Source organism: Solanum verrucosum, unplaced genomic scaffold (genome assembly GCF_900185275.1).
Source record: "Solanum verrucosum unplaced genomic scaffold, falcon-dt-bn FXZP01000261.1, whole genome shotgun sequence".
Classification (NCBI taxonomy): domain Eukaryota; kingdom Viridiplantae; phylum Streptophyta; class Magnoliopsida; order Solanales; family Solanaceae; genus Solanum; species Solanum verrucosum.
In genome coordinates, this window is record NW_026019969.1 from 16,241,592 (window position 1) to 16,254,823 (window position 13,232).

Here is a 13,232-nt window from a genome sequence, read left to right on the forward strand (position 1 = left end):
ATTTTTCTTGTTTTTTGGGGGGAAATTAAGCATATCGACCTTCTGGGTTTCAAAATCACACTGCATTTATTATCCCTGGCCCATCTACCATTTTCCCACCAAAAAACCATCTACACATTTCGAATTTCAACATTCAAATAAATCTATCTTTAATCGTAAATTTTTCATATATTTTTTAAAGGGAAAAAGCTTAAATATGCCATTGAACTTTCAGAAAAGACTCATTTATGTCATCCGTTAAAAGTTTGGCTTATTTATGTCATTACCGTTTAAGAAAAGGCTCATCATTATTTTTTAACAATGGTTTTGCAAAACCATTTTTTACACGTGACCAATTATAATTCGGCCACGTCATTAATTATTTTTTTATAAAAAAAATTGAAATTCTGAACAAAAATTGAATTATAATTCGGCCACGTCATTAATTTTTTTTATAAAAAAATTGAAATTCTGAACAAAAATTGAATTAAAAAAATAATAATGGTGTGGCCGAATTATAATTCAATTTTTATTCAGAATTTTGAAAAAAATTTATAAAAAAAATAATGACGTGGCCGAATTATAATTGGCCACGTGTAAAAATGGTTTTGCAAAACCACTGTTAAAAAATAATGGCATGAATGAGCCTTTTCTTAAACGGTAATAGCATAGATGAACCAAACTTTTAACGGATGGCATAAATAAGCCTTTTTCTGAAAGTTCGATGGCATATTTGAGCCTTTTCCCTTTTTAAAATATTTTGAATTATCAATTATTGTGACTTATAGTACTTTTTATGTAGTTTACAAATATATAAATTTCATTTTGAAAAATTTGAAGATTCCATGAGTAAATTCCCGGTCAAACTTAAATTATTTAACTCTCAAAAGTGAAATGTGTCACATAAATTGGGACAGTGAGAGTACATTTTTTCCCCGTACAAATGTAATAGGCAACAAATATAAATTTTCTCTCTTTAGTTTTCTTAGGATAAAAACAGTTAGGTTATTAAAAGAGTATATTAGTAGTGTTTGTATTAATTATACATAGTATTTGGTTTTGTGTATTAAAAAAAGGAAAAATTACAGAAATTTCACCTTTTAGTTTACTTATTACCATTATCCCTTATAAGTTTTACAAATTTCCAAAATTCCTCATTTTCGCGCATCAGATCAATGTATCAGCGCTTATATTATTGTATCTCGTGCATCAGATTAGTGTATCATGTATAAAATATACATCAGATTAGTGTATCATGTATAAAATGTAATGTATCTTACATAACGATTAATGTATCTCGTGCATCAGATTAATGTATCAGCGCTTACATTATTGTATCCGTTTGAGGGATTTCTATAATTATAAACTTCTAAGGAATAGATTGTAATTTTGCCTTAAAAGTATGTGATTCTGTAATTTGCCCTTAAAAATAACCTATATTGTGTAAAAATAATTATTTTAAAAAAAATACCCTTCACAATTAGAGTAAAGTGTCAAAAATACATCTAAATTATCTCTTTTTTTAAGTTAAAGTTATATTCTAAATTATTATTTTTTTGGAGATAGTGATACATTAATTTTTAACTTTTACCCAATATCAATAATTTATTTAATTTTTGTCTATATGAAATGTGATGTGATAATGTATTATGTATGTATGAAATTAAGAAAAGAAAAGTGGTAGTGAAATTAGGTGTCTATTTAGTTGAGGTGTGCGGTCACTCCGCCCATAAATGACCTTGGATTTGATGGCAATAGTCTCCCATCCCATGTATACATCGTAGAGCGGCTGGTTGACATGAGAAACGTGGACATTTTTGGAGCAACAGAAATTTCTTGGCCTCCAAACTTCCAAGTTTTATTTGAGCACCACCACCACTATATATATAGCGTGTTTCTGCTAATCAATTAGGTGCTGAAAATGGAAGGTGAAAGGCTGTTCGAGGTCGAGGAGTTCTCGGTTGGGTATTACGGTCTCTGTACAGCTGGAGGAATGCTCAGCGCTGGCATTACTCATCTCGCCATTACTCCTCTCGATGTCTTGAAGGTTAACATGCAGGTAATTACACATCCAATTTATTTTTCTCTGACTTAATTATTCAATTCACCGCATTCAAAAACCCCAAAGTCCTCTTTTCCTGTCTCCTTTCTACAACTACTTATCCCTTTAGCCTTGAATCATCTTCCTTAAGACATAATTAGTGCTTAACATTTGCTTTCCGTCTCGATGTCAATATATGGATTGTGCATGTATTGTTAGTTTAAATACTATATTTGTTTTGACAGTTACTTTAATTTTATTGTATTGTATTCTTAAATCCATCGTTACATAATGACGAGAAGTCCCAGAACAATTTGGTGTGATGTCTAATTTTGTGATAATAGTACGATACAACATGAAACCATATGTAACAACCATCCCAACAAAGTGTAAAGATACTTTGAACCTCACTTACAATAAATGGCTGTATGTTGACTTTGTTGTTTGATTGAGATCACCAAAGTGCTATGACAGTGACATAAGATTTAGATGCACGTGCGACTGTTTTCTAGTAATTGTATACTGTGGATCTTTCTTATCTATAGAGGTCGAATAGCAAACTACACATTTTCCAACACCACAATCTTCTTTAGTTTTGTGGATTGTTTTCAATAGGTTCATCTTCTGACACTCAATAGATCAAAACATAAAAGAAAACTTACTCCAATTAATACTGGTAAAGAGAAAGGAATAAAACTTATGAAGCTAGGATTAAAGAGAACTTGTTTCATGGATTGTCTAATTATGTACTTTGCAAACCTTCACTAATAAATTGCTCCTATATGTTAAGAAACAAACTCCAACTCTAAGATTCTTTCTGATGGCGTTCTTCTGGTATGTCTAATGTTTAGTTGTTTATTTTGTTTTCTTTGCCTGATCTGGTAATTGGAAACTCCAGGAGCTGGATACGTGCCTGTAGTTATTCTGTTCAAATGATCACATGTCTTGATTTCAAGCCATTGAACCTCGTGACTTCTTTACAACAGTCTTGCACTAGAACACACAACTTTCTTTCTTGTAACATATCTGTAAACTCCATGTGTCACTGTGCCTCATGACAAACAAACTAAAATTAAAGGGTGCCAAAAGAGGAAGTAACTTGCCTAATCTAGTATGTTTTGATAATACCTTTATTTGCTTTAGGTGGACCCTCTCAAATACCGAGGCATTTCATCAGGGCTTATAACACTATGGAGAGAGCAAGGCCATTCTGCTCTCTGGAGAGGTTGGTCAGGGAAACTATTCGGATATGGAGTTCAAGGAGGATTTAAATTTGGTCTTTATGAATACTTTAAAAGGTCCTATTCTGAATTGTTAGTTGATCAACGTAGGAGTGTTATATTCTTCCTCAGCGGTGCTTCAGCTCAAGTATTTGCTGATGTGGCCCTCTGTCCCTTTGAAGCTGTCAAAGTTCAGGTCCAAACTCAGCCTCATTTTGCCAGGGGATTAACTGATGGATTTCGCAAATTGTATGTGAATGAAGGCCTTTCAGGGTAATGTCCAAGAAGTATGCATTGTTTGTTTTATTGCTATCCACCTTGCACATTGATGCTGAAGTTTGTTTTTGCTTCATTGTAGCTTTTACAAGGGACTCTTTCCACTTTGGGGGCGTAATCTTCCATGTAAAATCTTTACTTAATTTAGTCTTTTCTATCATCCCTCCCACCACCCCTCATTTTCCTTCATGTTGTCATTCAGAAGTGTTGTGGGGCTTTCCTGGTAAAGTTTACTCATATCAGTGTCCTTGGGTAGGATAGAGTGGAGTAATAAGTGTGCATTTTGTGTATCCTGTAGATTTCTTGCCCTTAAACTTATCTATTATTTACCATTGAAAAGTGGCATTTGGCATCATGTGGCTGCTGCATAGGATCTTCTTGTTGCTTCAGTTCTTCATTTACTGTCTGGCTTTCTTTATCATCGGCTACTATACAAGTTTGCACGTAGTACAAAATATAGTGGCCTGGCCTTGCTCACAATTTCTAGAATGTGATTATTAATCAAATTTGGCTTTGAAGTCTTGCTGCATATAGATGCACTATACAATATGATAATCACATTACCAGTTGTGGTTTGCCAATGTCTGGGTTTCTGCTTTTAGAGATTGTAATTATGACTTTCTATGTGCTTCCCCTTCTGTTGGCAGTTTCCATGATCATGTTTTCGACATTTGAGCACTCAGTAGATCTGATGTACCGGAAGGTCATACAGAGAAGGAAGGAAGATTGCTCAAGAGCCGAGCAACTCGGTGTGACATGCTTATCAGGCTATGCTGCTGGATCTGTTGGTACTGTAATATCTAATCCCGCTGATAATATTGTCTCATTTCTTTACAACAGAAAGGCTGAGACAGTTAGACAGGTAAAACTTCTGTCAAATAGTACGTATGATATTCAAGTGTAGTTGAAAAAATCTAATTAGTTGGAAAAAATGACATGATGTTTTCAGGCTATTAAAGAGATTGGACTTGTTAATTTGTTTACGAGAAGTCTTCCTGTTCGAATCACAATTGTGGGCCCTGTTGTGACTCTGCAATGGTTTCTCTATGACACAATTAAAGTGTTAACTGGACTGTAAGTTTACTACTATTCTCTTTCTATAGTTCTCGTATAGTTCTTTCCAAATGCTCGTTTATTTTTGTGCCTTCACTTGTGAGCTTATTTGTCCATTGAACTTAGCTATTTGAATATTGTTGGTGTAATATACCACAAATATAAATTATAGTTGAAAATAAAATGACAAAATTGAATAAACAAATATTTAGGCTGAGACGTGGATATCTCGCTCTCTTTAAGGAGATTCAAGCCAATTGCGGCATAATCTACACCAATCCAGCAATATGTCTCTTGACTTGTCTCCTCCAGGATACAACAACCCAACAACGTCGTACAACTCAAGCAACTTCAGACTTCCTTCAACATATAAATACTCTCTTTTATACATAATTAATATAGTTAAAGACTTAGAATATTTTTTGTGTCTCAACCCTCTCTTTCACTACTATCCACTACAATATTTTTCACACTTAAACATTTTTCTTACTACACTTCACAAAGGAAGAAGCGTCACTATTTATAGGTGAAAAAATCTTCCATATTAATCAATATGTAGAGTGAGGGGTAGTAATGTGGGTAGATGAATGTGATAGATGTTACATAAGTTACAAGAAACTAATGGTCATATGAGTTACAAGAAACTAATGATCATAAGAGTTACAAGAACTAATGGTCATATAAGTTACAAGAATCAATAGTCATCTTCTACCACAATTTATACCCATTAACATATGCACTTAATATTTTATTTTAATAATAAAATGCATATACACCACCAAATACTACTGGCGGAACTGGGGAAGGATGTGTTTCCTTTATTATTGTCATTATTGCTCTTACAACCGGCTTTGTGCTTTTGGACTTGAAAAATTCATAAAGAAACTATGATAAGAAGATTGGTTTTAGCTCCAAATGTTAATGGTGAATATGCTCATCAAGATGCTTACAATTTTGCAAAACCTGAAATCAAGTGACTCGCTTAACTTTAGGTATAAGAGTTCCTTGATGTGACAATTAATAGTCTTGTGCAGATAAATTTCATGAATAAATAAAGGAAAGTAAGGACTCCAACGTAAAATTGTTGAGGTTCTATGTAGAATTGAAGTAGTGGATGCTTGCTGCTTATTAAAGATGTTTGATTCTGTGTTCTGCTAAAAAATTGTATTGCGTGTAACCTGCAGGCCAACAAGTGGGGGCTTACCCGACATGAGAAGGATCCTAACTTACTCAGACAATAAATAACGGCTCCCTCAGAAAGAGTCATGTGAAGTGTGGTGGCCTCAATCACCTTCCTTGGCTTGTTCAGTTGTCTCCTTGTCAGCAGTTATCTGATTTCCATCTGGTTGCGACTTGTAAATACGACTTAGAAGAGAAAATAGAAAAGGATGACTTTGCAATTGCCACGCACAGCTTCGGGTCTCAGATTTCATTTGTGACCCTGTTTGGATCATTGTTATTCATTGTTTCATAATGTATTGTATTATATTGTACTATATTGTATTGTAATGTATGATAGATATAATGTTTGGCTAGATGGTTTTGTTTGTTGTTATTTAATGACATTTTTTATTGTTTGGTTTGACCATATCGTACTATTGTAATTTATAAATTTATTAAAATGACCTTAATTATTCTAGGGTAGAGGTTTGATAAGGATTAAATAATATAGGATAAATGGTAAAATAGTATTATGAAATACTAAGAAAGATATAATTAGCAAAATAAATTAAGTAACAACGGGAACACGTCAAAACGGTTGTTCCATAAAATGGGGGTTTTCATTTTTACGTAATAACAAAATTTAACAATACAATATATATTTTAAGTAACCATCAAAACAAACATCGCGTATATATATAACAATGATCCAAGGGTAAAAGGGAAATTACACTCTACTCGTTTATTTGGATTCAGAAAAAGAAAAGAAAGATTTTAACTAGTTGGACGTGTCACTAAGGATAGTCCTCCTTATTACTCCAAGTAATAGCTGTTGTCTAAATGGGACACGGATAGTCGTTGGTGACCGCATGTAAATATCTTTTTGACTTGTGATAATCTATTTATTTTTGTCATATTTGGTAAGCGTGGCTGGCTACTGGCTACTGGACTGGGGCCAATTGCCAAAGCCAGTGGACCAATAATTTGTGTTACTAAGACAGCAAGAGTGGTTAGCAATGACTAATAACATAGAGTTAAATAGTCCCCAATTGCCCTTTTCATTCACTTTTTCCTGGTTAAATAAATTTTTTCGTATTTTATCCCCCAAATCATCATTCAATACATAATATTAAAAATGGAAAAGGGTTAAAACTAATTTTTAATTATTTGAAATAGGTCAAATATACCCTTCAATAATATTTTGGCTCAAAATTAGTCTTCCCGTCTTATTATTGGATCACTTTTACCCTTTCTTTTAACGGAATAAGATGTGACATCCAATGTGTAAATTATAATGCCACATAAACGTCCACCTAAGCACATCCACCCCACCCATTAAAAGACCCAAGAGACTGAACACCGACGTCAACCGTTTTTTTTCTCATCGGGATAAAGGAATCCCTTTGTCTCCGGCGAAGGAGACTAAACACTGCGTTATAACTAATCATCTCATCGGGATAACGGATCTTCCTTGTTGCCGGAGACGATAACTGAACAGTGGTGGTAAAAGACTAAAATTATTGATTCTTTCATCCGGATAACGGATGTCCATTGTCACCGGAGTTGAAGAAGGCACAAAGCTGTCAAAATCAAGTAAATAGTCGGTGTCATCTAACGACATTGACACAAATAACAATAATAACATAACAATCCACTGATTTCTATAAACCTCTGTACAATTAAACGCTGCCAACCGTTAGAACGAGTTGATGATTTTTACGCCCATTGTCTTGTTCGGAGCAATAATTTGAAAAATCATAGCACCCTTGGCATTTTCAACAAGATCCCTACAGCGGTACCATTGAGGAACAACATAGTGACGACAATTGTAATAGAAATTGTCAGGTTGCAAGAACAAAGCTATATCAGAAGACACAAAAATGGGGGAAAAAAAAGAAAAGAAGTCAAACTTAACAACTCCTGCCGTTTGATGGTTAACGCAGTAGCAGCTGTTGACACCCAATTTTGATCCTCCACAATTTAATTAATTTTCAAGCTTTTTCAATTTCAAATAATTTGAAATAATTGTTTTCGAAAAAAAAAAACTTTCAAAATCATTTTCAAGACATTTTGCAATTTTTCATATAGATTATATGTTTTTATATTTATAATATATATATTTATATATTTTTCATTTTTAATTGAATATTTGAGAAAATCAGTTTACCAAAAAATAGTGTTTTAGTTGAGTATGTTTTATTTCTCTAAATAAAATATAATAATAACTAATTCATGAGTTAATTGTATAGTCGATCTTTCATTTCAAAGTAATTATTTTATCTTGTTAAATTAAGAAGCTCGATTAACTAATTTTAATTTACATCAAACCGCATTCTTCGAATTCAATTTCTCGATAAAATACATTTATTTGGATCCAATTTTAAGCCCAATTTCTCAATAAACCAGCCCACACTCTTAATTATTTCTCTATTGTCCTAAATTTCTATTCCACGCGCTCCTTTTTCCTATTCTTTCTACTTTCCAGAACTCACGCTCTCTCCCTCACACGTTCCTCTACTCCTTCACAAGAAGAACGACGCGAACCCAACAATTCCAACGAGTCCTAGCCGTGGTTTATCCAATTTTTGGCGAGGAACATCAATTTCATATAGCTGTCCCGTTCGTCCTTTCTTATCCAGCGAGGAGTACGAATTCAAACGGTGACTCGTCCTTCTTATTTCTTGTCAATTCTTTTTCTCTCGATTTTACCCTCTCTAGTACCATTCGAGGTTTCCAAGCACTTTCTAAAAGAATTTCGAATTCACAGTAGTCCCACATCAAAAATCTTTCCAAATTTCGTTAGATTTTAGGTCCTATAAATAGGCCTTCTCTTCACGGTTCAAGGGGAGTTTTTTGGGAGGCGAGAAAAGGAACACCCAACTAAGTGTTTTAGGAGTTCTTATTTTTCGTCACTGAAATTTTGTTGATTTGCGGCTATTTTGAGTCGGAGTGGTGTTGGAATTCGTCACGTTCAAACTTGTTGTCTGGTTCGCTTCCCAAAACCAGGTGATCTTCCCTCCCTTTTTTTATTCAGTTATGTTATTTCTTCTTTAGTTTATTGGTAGTGATGGTTTTTTTTGGCAGAGGCTATAAATTTGTATTTGTCTTGCTGTGTTATAATAACATGCTTATGTTCATTTTTTTGTTCTGTTTCTTGTTTCTTTAATTCTCTCATCATGTTTAAATTTTGTTAGCTTCCCTGAGATAGTTTTTCTGTAGCTATTAATATGCATATGAGTTCAATAACTTTTTATTTTATCTTGGACTACTTCGTATAGGTCCTTCATGTTGATTTTGGATGATCTTTTAGTTTTAGTTTTGTTGTTCCATGGGTAGAGTAAGTTTCTTTTCATGTGCGTGCTTCTAGTTGTTGTTCCTGATTAAGTTGGAATAGCTATGTAAAATAGGGCCGCAACTATTCCGTAGTCAAATCTTCATGTCCATTTGATTTGTTGTCTGTTATCTCTCTATTTTAGCTGAGTTCTTGAACCTGGAGTGTATGCTCTTTAGTTTGTTTACTGTTTTATCTTCACATGCCCTTTTTAATGCATGCTGTACAACTGATGGTTTCCTTCCTTCTCGTTGCCCTCTTTAAATACATATGATTAAGAATATAAGTCGTTTACTCCTCTACATCAAAATGTTTGGTCTTAAAATGCTATGTTGAACTTGGTGGTTCTTAAATTGCTCATCAATTGTATTGTCTCTGTTTTGCCAAAACTGATTATTTTTATTATGTCTGTCTTGTCGGAAATTGAATATTGATAGAAATATGGATTGATTTTCTTTCAAGTTTTCTTCAGTTGTATTCCTTTAAAATTTTGGCTGTTGACAACCATTAATTTCTATTCCTTGAAGTTAATCATTGTTGCTAATATCTTATAGTTAAAGTTGAGTTGTGATTAATGGAAACAATTATGTGATCAAGCTAGTCCTATCTTTCTGTAGCTCCATATGTATTGTTTTGACTTCCTGAACTAAACTCCTAATATTGGATTGAATTATATCACTTGCTTGTCATTAAGTCATATTGGTTTTCGCTTAATTGTTTTGCTAATCTTTGTTTCCACCATTTTTCTGTGCATGAACCTTCTTGTTCGAGTCTAATGGAACTCCCTTCCTTGCATTCGTTTCTCTTTGAGTCAACCTCCTTTAAGGGGATTGAAAGGAAGCTAATATTATTGGATTAAACATCCAAGAAGACAGCACCAGCAGTAGCCTAAAGGGCTAAAAGAGTAGCATTTTCTTGGACTTGAAAGTTAGAAAATGGCACCAGCTGAAGCAGAGTTGCAACCGCCTCAAAAAGCTGAAAAACGAGGAGCAAAATTGGGTTAAAACCCATAATTAATGAGGCAAAGTTGCAGCAGCCTTAAAGTGCTGAATTTAGCATTTTCTTCGACTTAAAAGGTCGGAAAATAGCGCCAGCAGCAGCAGAACTAGGAGCAGATTAAGGGTCAGGAAGCCCAAATTTTATTCTCTCATTTATATTTAACTCTTTTTATATGGTGTGTTTGCTACGATCTTACTAACTCTTGTTTGTTTTGCCTTTGAACTAGATAAATCCTCACCAGAGTTATCAATGTTATTTCTTAAATCATATCTCTTGTTTCTTATCACATGTCAAATCGTTTTAAGTTAGACAACTTAAGTTTATTAGAATAACTTAAGAACCTTTCATGTTCTTTCATAGTTATTGAAAAGCTTTAGTCCATGTTTATGAGTTTGAATTAATTGTATAGTTCAAAAACTTGACTATGGATAAAATTTTAAGTTTGAATTATTCTTGAGATTTTGCAAGTTTCAAAAGATTTTTATCTAAGTTTTAAACAGGAATTTTTATAAGTAATTCTTTTTATTTTATAAAATTAGCCAAAACTTTTAAAATTCGTCGGTCAACCGCATGTGCAGATTCTCTAAGATGCTTAAACCCTTCCTTAGAGGATTATTTGAACCCTTACCCGATTTTGATTTTATTTAAAATATTTCCTTTCAAAAACTCCTTTTTTAAATGATTTTCTTAATTTTTCCTAAAAAATTAAGTGGCGACTCCTAAATTAATCATTTTTCCAAAAGGTTAATAAAATAAAGTTGCGAAAAGGTTTCGAAACCTTTAGTTTTCAAAATTGGATCGTAACAGCAACAACAGTGAATCGTCTTCGATGGTCCAATACACTGTCGATTCCATAGACAGTGAGATGATTGTCCACATAAATGTCAAGTTGCCTGATTTTTAACAAACTCAATTGAATTCTCTGTCAAAGAAATCAATACTTGTCCAATATAACTTTTGAAGAAGAAGAGACAATTGTTATTGAAGAGTGTGGCAACGAAGGAGAAGAGCGAAAGGGCGAGGCGGGGATGGGCGAATCTTGACGGACAAAATGAAGTTCGGTGGGGGCCAATATAGTGCCAGAGAAATTATTCTTTGTGGAGTCGATGGTGGAAGTGAAGGGGCAAGGTTGGATCATTTAGTGGGTGGGGTGGGTGTGCTTAGGTGGACGTCTATGTGGCATTATAATTTACACATTGAATGTCACATCTTATTCTGTTAATGCCACATTTTATTCCGTTAAATGAAAGGATAGGAGTGATCCAATAGTAAGACGGGAAGGATAGTATTGAGACAAAATATAGTTGAAGGGTATATTTGCTCTATTTCTAATAGTTGAAGAATAGTTTTGACCATTTTCAGTATAAAAAATAATAGTGTAATAAACTAACCATATCAATCATTATTTTCTTAATGATGTCAAGTTTAAATATAACAAGTAAAAATGAATGGATGAAATAGAATAAAGTAAAAATTTACTCTTTTGTCAATGTTTACGCTAATTAGATGTAAATATATATATTTTGTCTTAATTACTCACTTTGTTTCAGTTTATATGACTTACTTTCCTTTTAAATCTGTCCTAAAAAGAATGACACGTTTCTATATTAAATAACAATTTATAGTCACACAAATATCTATCACTTGCTTATTTTTTTATCACAAGTTTCAAATGCTTTTTTTTTAAACTCTGTGCCGAGTCAAATCAACTCATATAAAATGGGACGGACACAAATATCTATCACTCACTTATTTTTTATCACCAGTTTCAAACGTCTTCCTTTATATTTTAAACTCTATGCCGAATCAATTAACTCATATAAAATGGGATAGAGAGAGTATAATCTAAGCATAATAAATTAGAACTCGTATGATTTGATGAAGGGACAATTTGAGAGACCTCCTCTGACGTTTCATTCAATAACATTCACGTCCCTCGAGATTTGCGATATTACGCATACCTTCCTTATTTTGATTTTTTTTTGTAGCAATTCTTTCTAATCTATTTTTCATTAATGCAATAAAATACAATTTGACAAATTTGCCCTTTTCTAATACTCTAATAAATTCCTTTAGTTAATTGATTTTATCAAAATATCATATTTGATAAATTCTTTTTTTTTTTAAATCCTTGGCTCAAAAAATTCTTCTCTTCAAACAGGTCCCAAGTTCTCTTCCTCTTCGGTCTTTTTCTTTGCACGGGTAATTGATCATCCTTATTTTCTCCTCTGTATACATTGCAACACATAAAGTTCCTCACGGTTTAATTAGTTTTGGAGCAAAAGTATTGCAATTTTTTTATCCTAGAGGGTATGCTTACGGTTGTGTATCGATTAGTTCAATTTGAAGTATTTGTTTGATTTATCAGTTATCAGTTTGTATATATGTTAAACCGTTATAGAACCATAAATATATTATCTTACCAATTATTGATCATTATCAATTTAGTTATCGGTTTAATCGTTAAGATTTGACATAAACAAATAATCGTTGAAAATTACTTAAAAACAAGATGACAAACCAAATGAACCATGCACATGATTTGAAAAATTGCATCTTTGATCTAAAGGCAAAAGTATTCATTACCCCCCTGAACTTGAAGCTTTTTATACGGTGTACACATAAACTAAATTCCGTTTTAATTACCCCCAAACTTGTTTATTCCTCCGTCGCATACACCTTTTTTGTCCACCTGGCGTAGAAATTGACAACACACTCTACTAGGCACGTGAGGAAGTGATTTTTTGCCACATCACAAAGCTACAACGGTAAAAAAACGTAAAATCTCCATTTTCTTTAATATTTGGCATAATTTAAACGAAAAATAGGGCAAAATGTAAATGAAAAGTAAAGGAAACAAAGATTAACACTTATTTGGTAAGAATTTCCGACAAATTTGAAATTCAAGGAGTTCCGCGAAATCAGCCCTTATTCAAAAATAACTTTTAAAAGATGAATTTTAATATTTAGCATATTTTAAACGAAAAATAGGGCAAAATGTAAATGAAAAGTAAAGGAAACAAAGATTAACACTTACTTGGTAAGAATTTCAGACAAATTTGAAATTTAATTGACCAACTTCACGTCTAGAAAAACCCAAATCTAGAAGGAGTTCTGCGAAATCAGCCCTTATTCAAAAATAACTTTTAAACAATGAATTTTAAATTTAAGA

At 33.0% G+C, this 13,232-nt stretch overlaps 1 protein-coding gene across 1 annotated transcript; it reads left to right on the plus strand.

Annotated features, from left to right (window-relative positions):
• The first annotated feature begins 1,900 nt into the window (after window positions 1-1,900).
• On the plus strand, window positions 1,901-5,899 carry LOC125815121 (mitochondrial phosphate carrier protein 1, mitochondrial-like). The gene is made up of 6 exons (XM_049494501.1): window positions 1,901-2,038; window positions 3,164-3,513; window positions 3,599-3,642; window positions 4,164-4,378; window positions 4,466-4,590; window positions 5,754-5,899. The coding sequence occupies exons 1-6, from the start codon at window positions 1,901-1,903 to the stop codon at window positions 5,812-5,814; spliced, it is 933 nt and encodes a 310-aa protein (XP_049350458.1). The 3' UTR covers window positions 5,815-5,899.
• The last annotated feature ends 7,333 nt before the right edge of the window (window positions 5,900-13,232 follow it).

Excerpts from the sequence above, each read along its gene's own strand:
- LOC125815121 (XM_049494501.1), top strand. The coding sequence starts at position 1,901 with ATGGAAGGTGAAAGGCTGTTCGAGGTCGAGGAGTTCTCGGTTGGGTAT. Across the intron at positions 2,039-3,163 it reads TCTTGAAGGTTAACATGCAG|GTGGACCCTCTCAAATACCG; the intron begins GTAATTACACAT and ends TATTTGCTTTAG. Across the intron at positions 4,379-4,465 it reads AGGCTGAGACAGTTAGACAG|GCTATTAAAGAGATTGGACT; the intron begins GTAAAACTTCTG and ends TGATGTTTTCAG.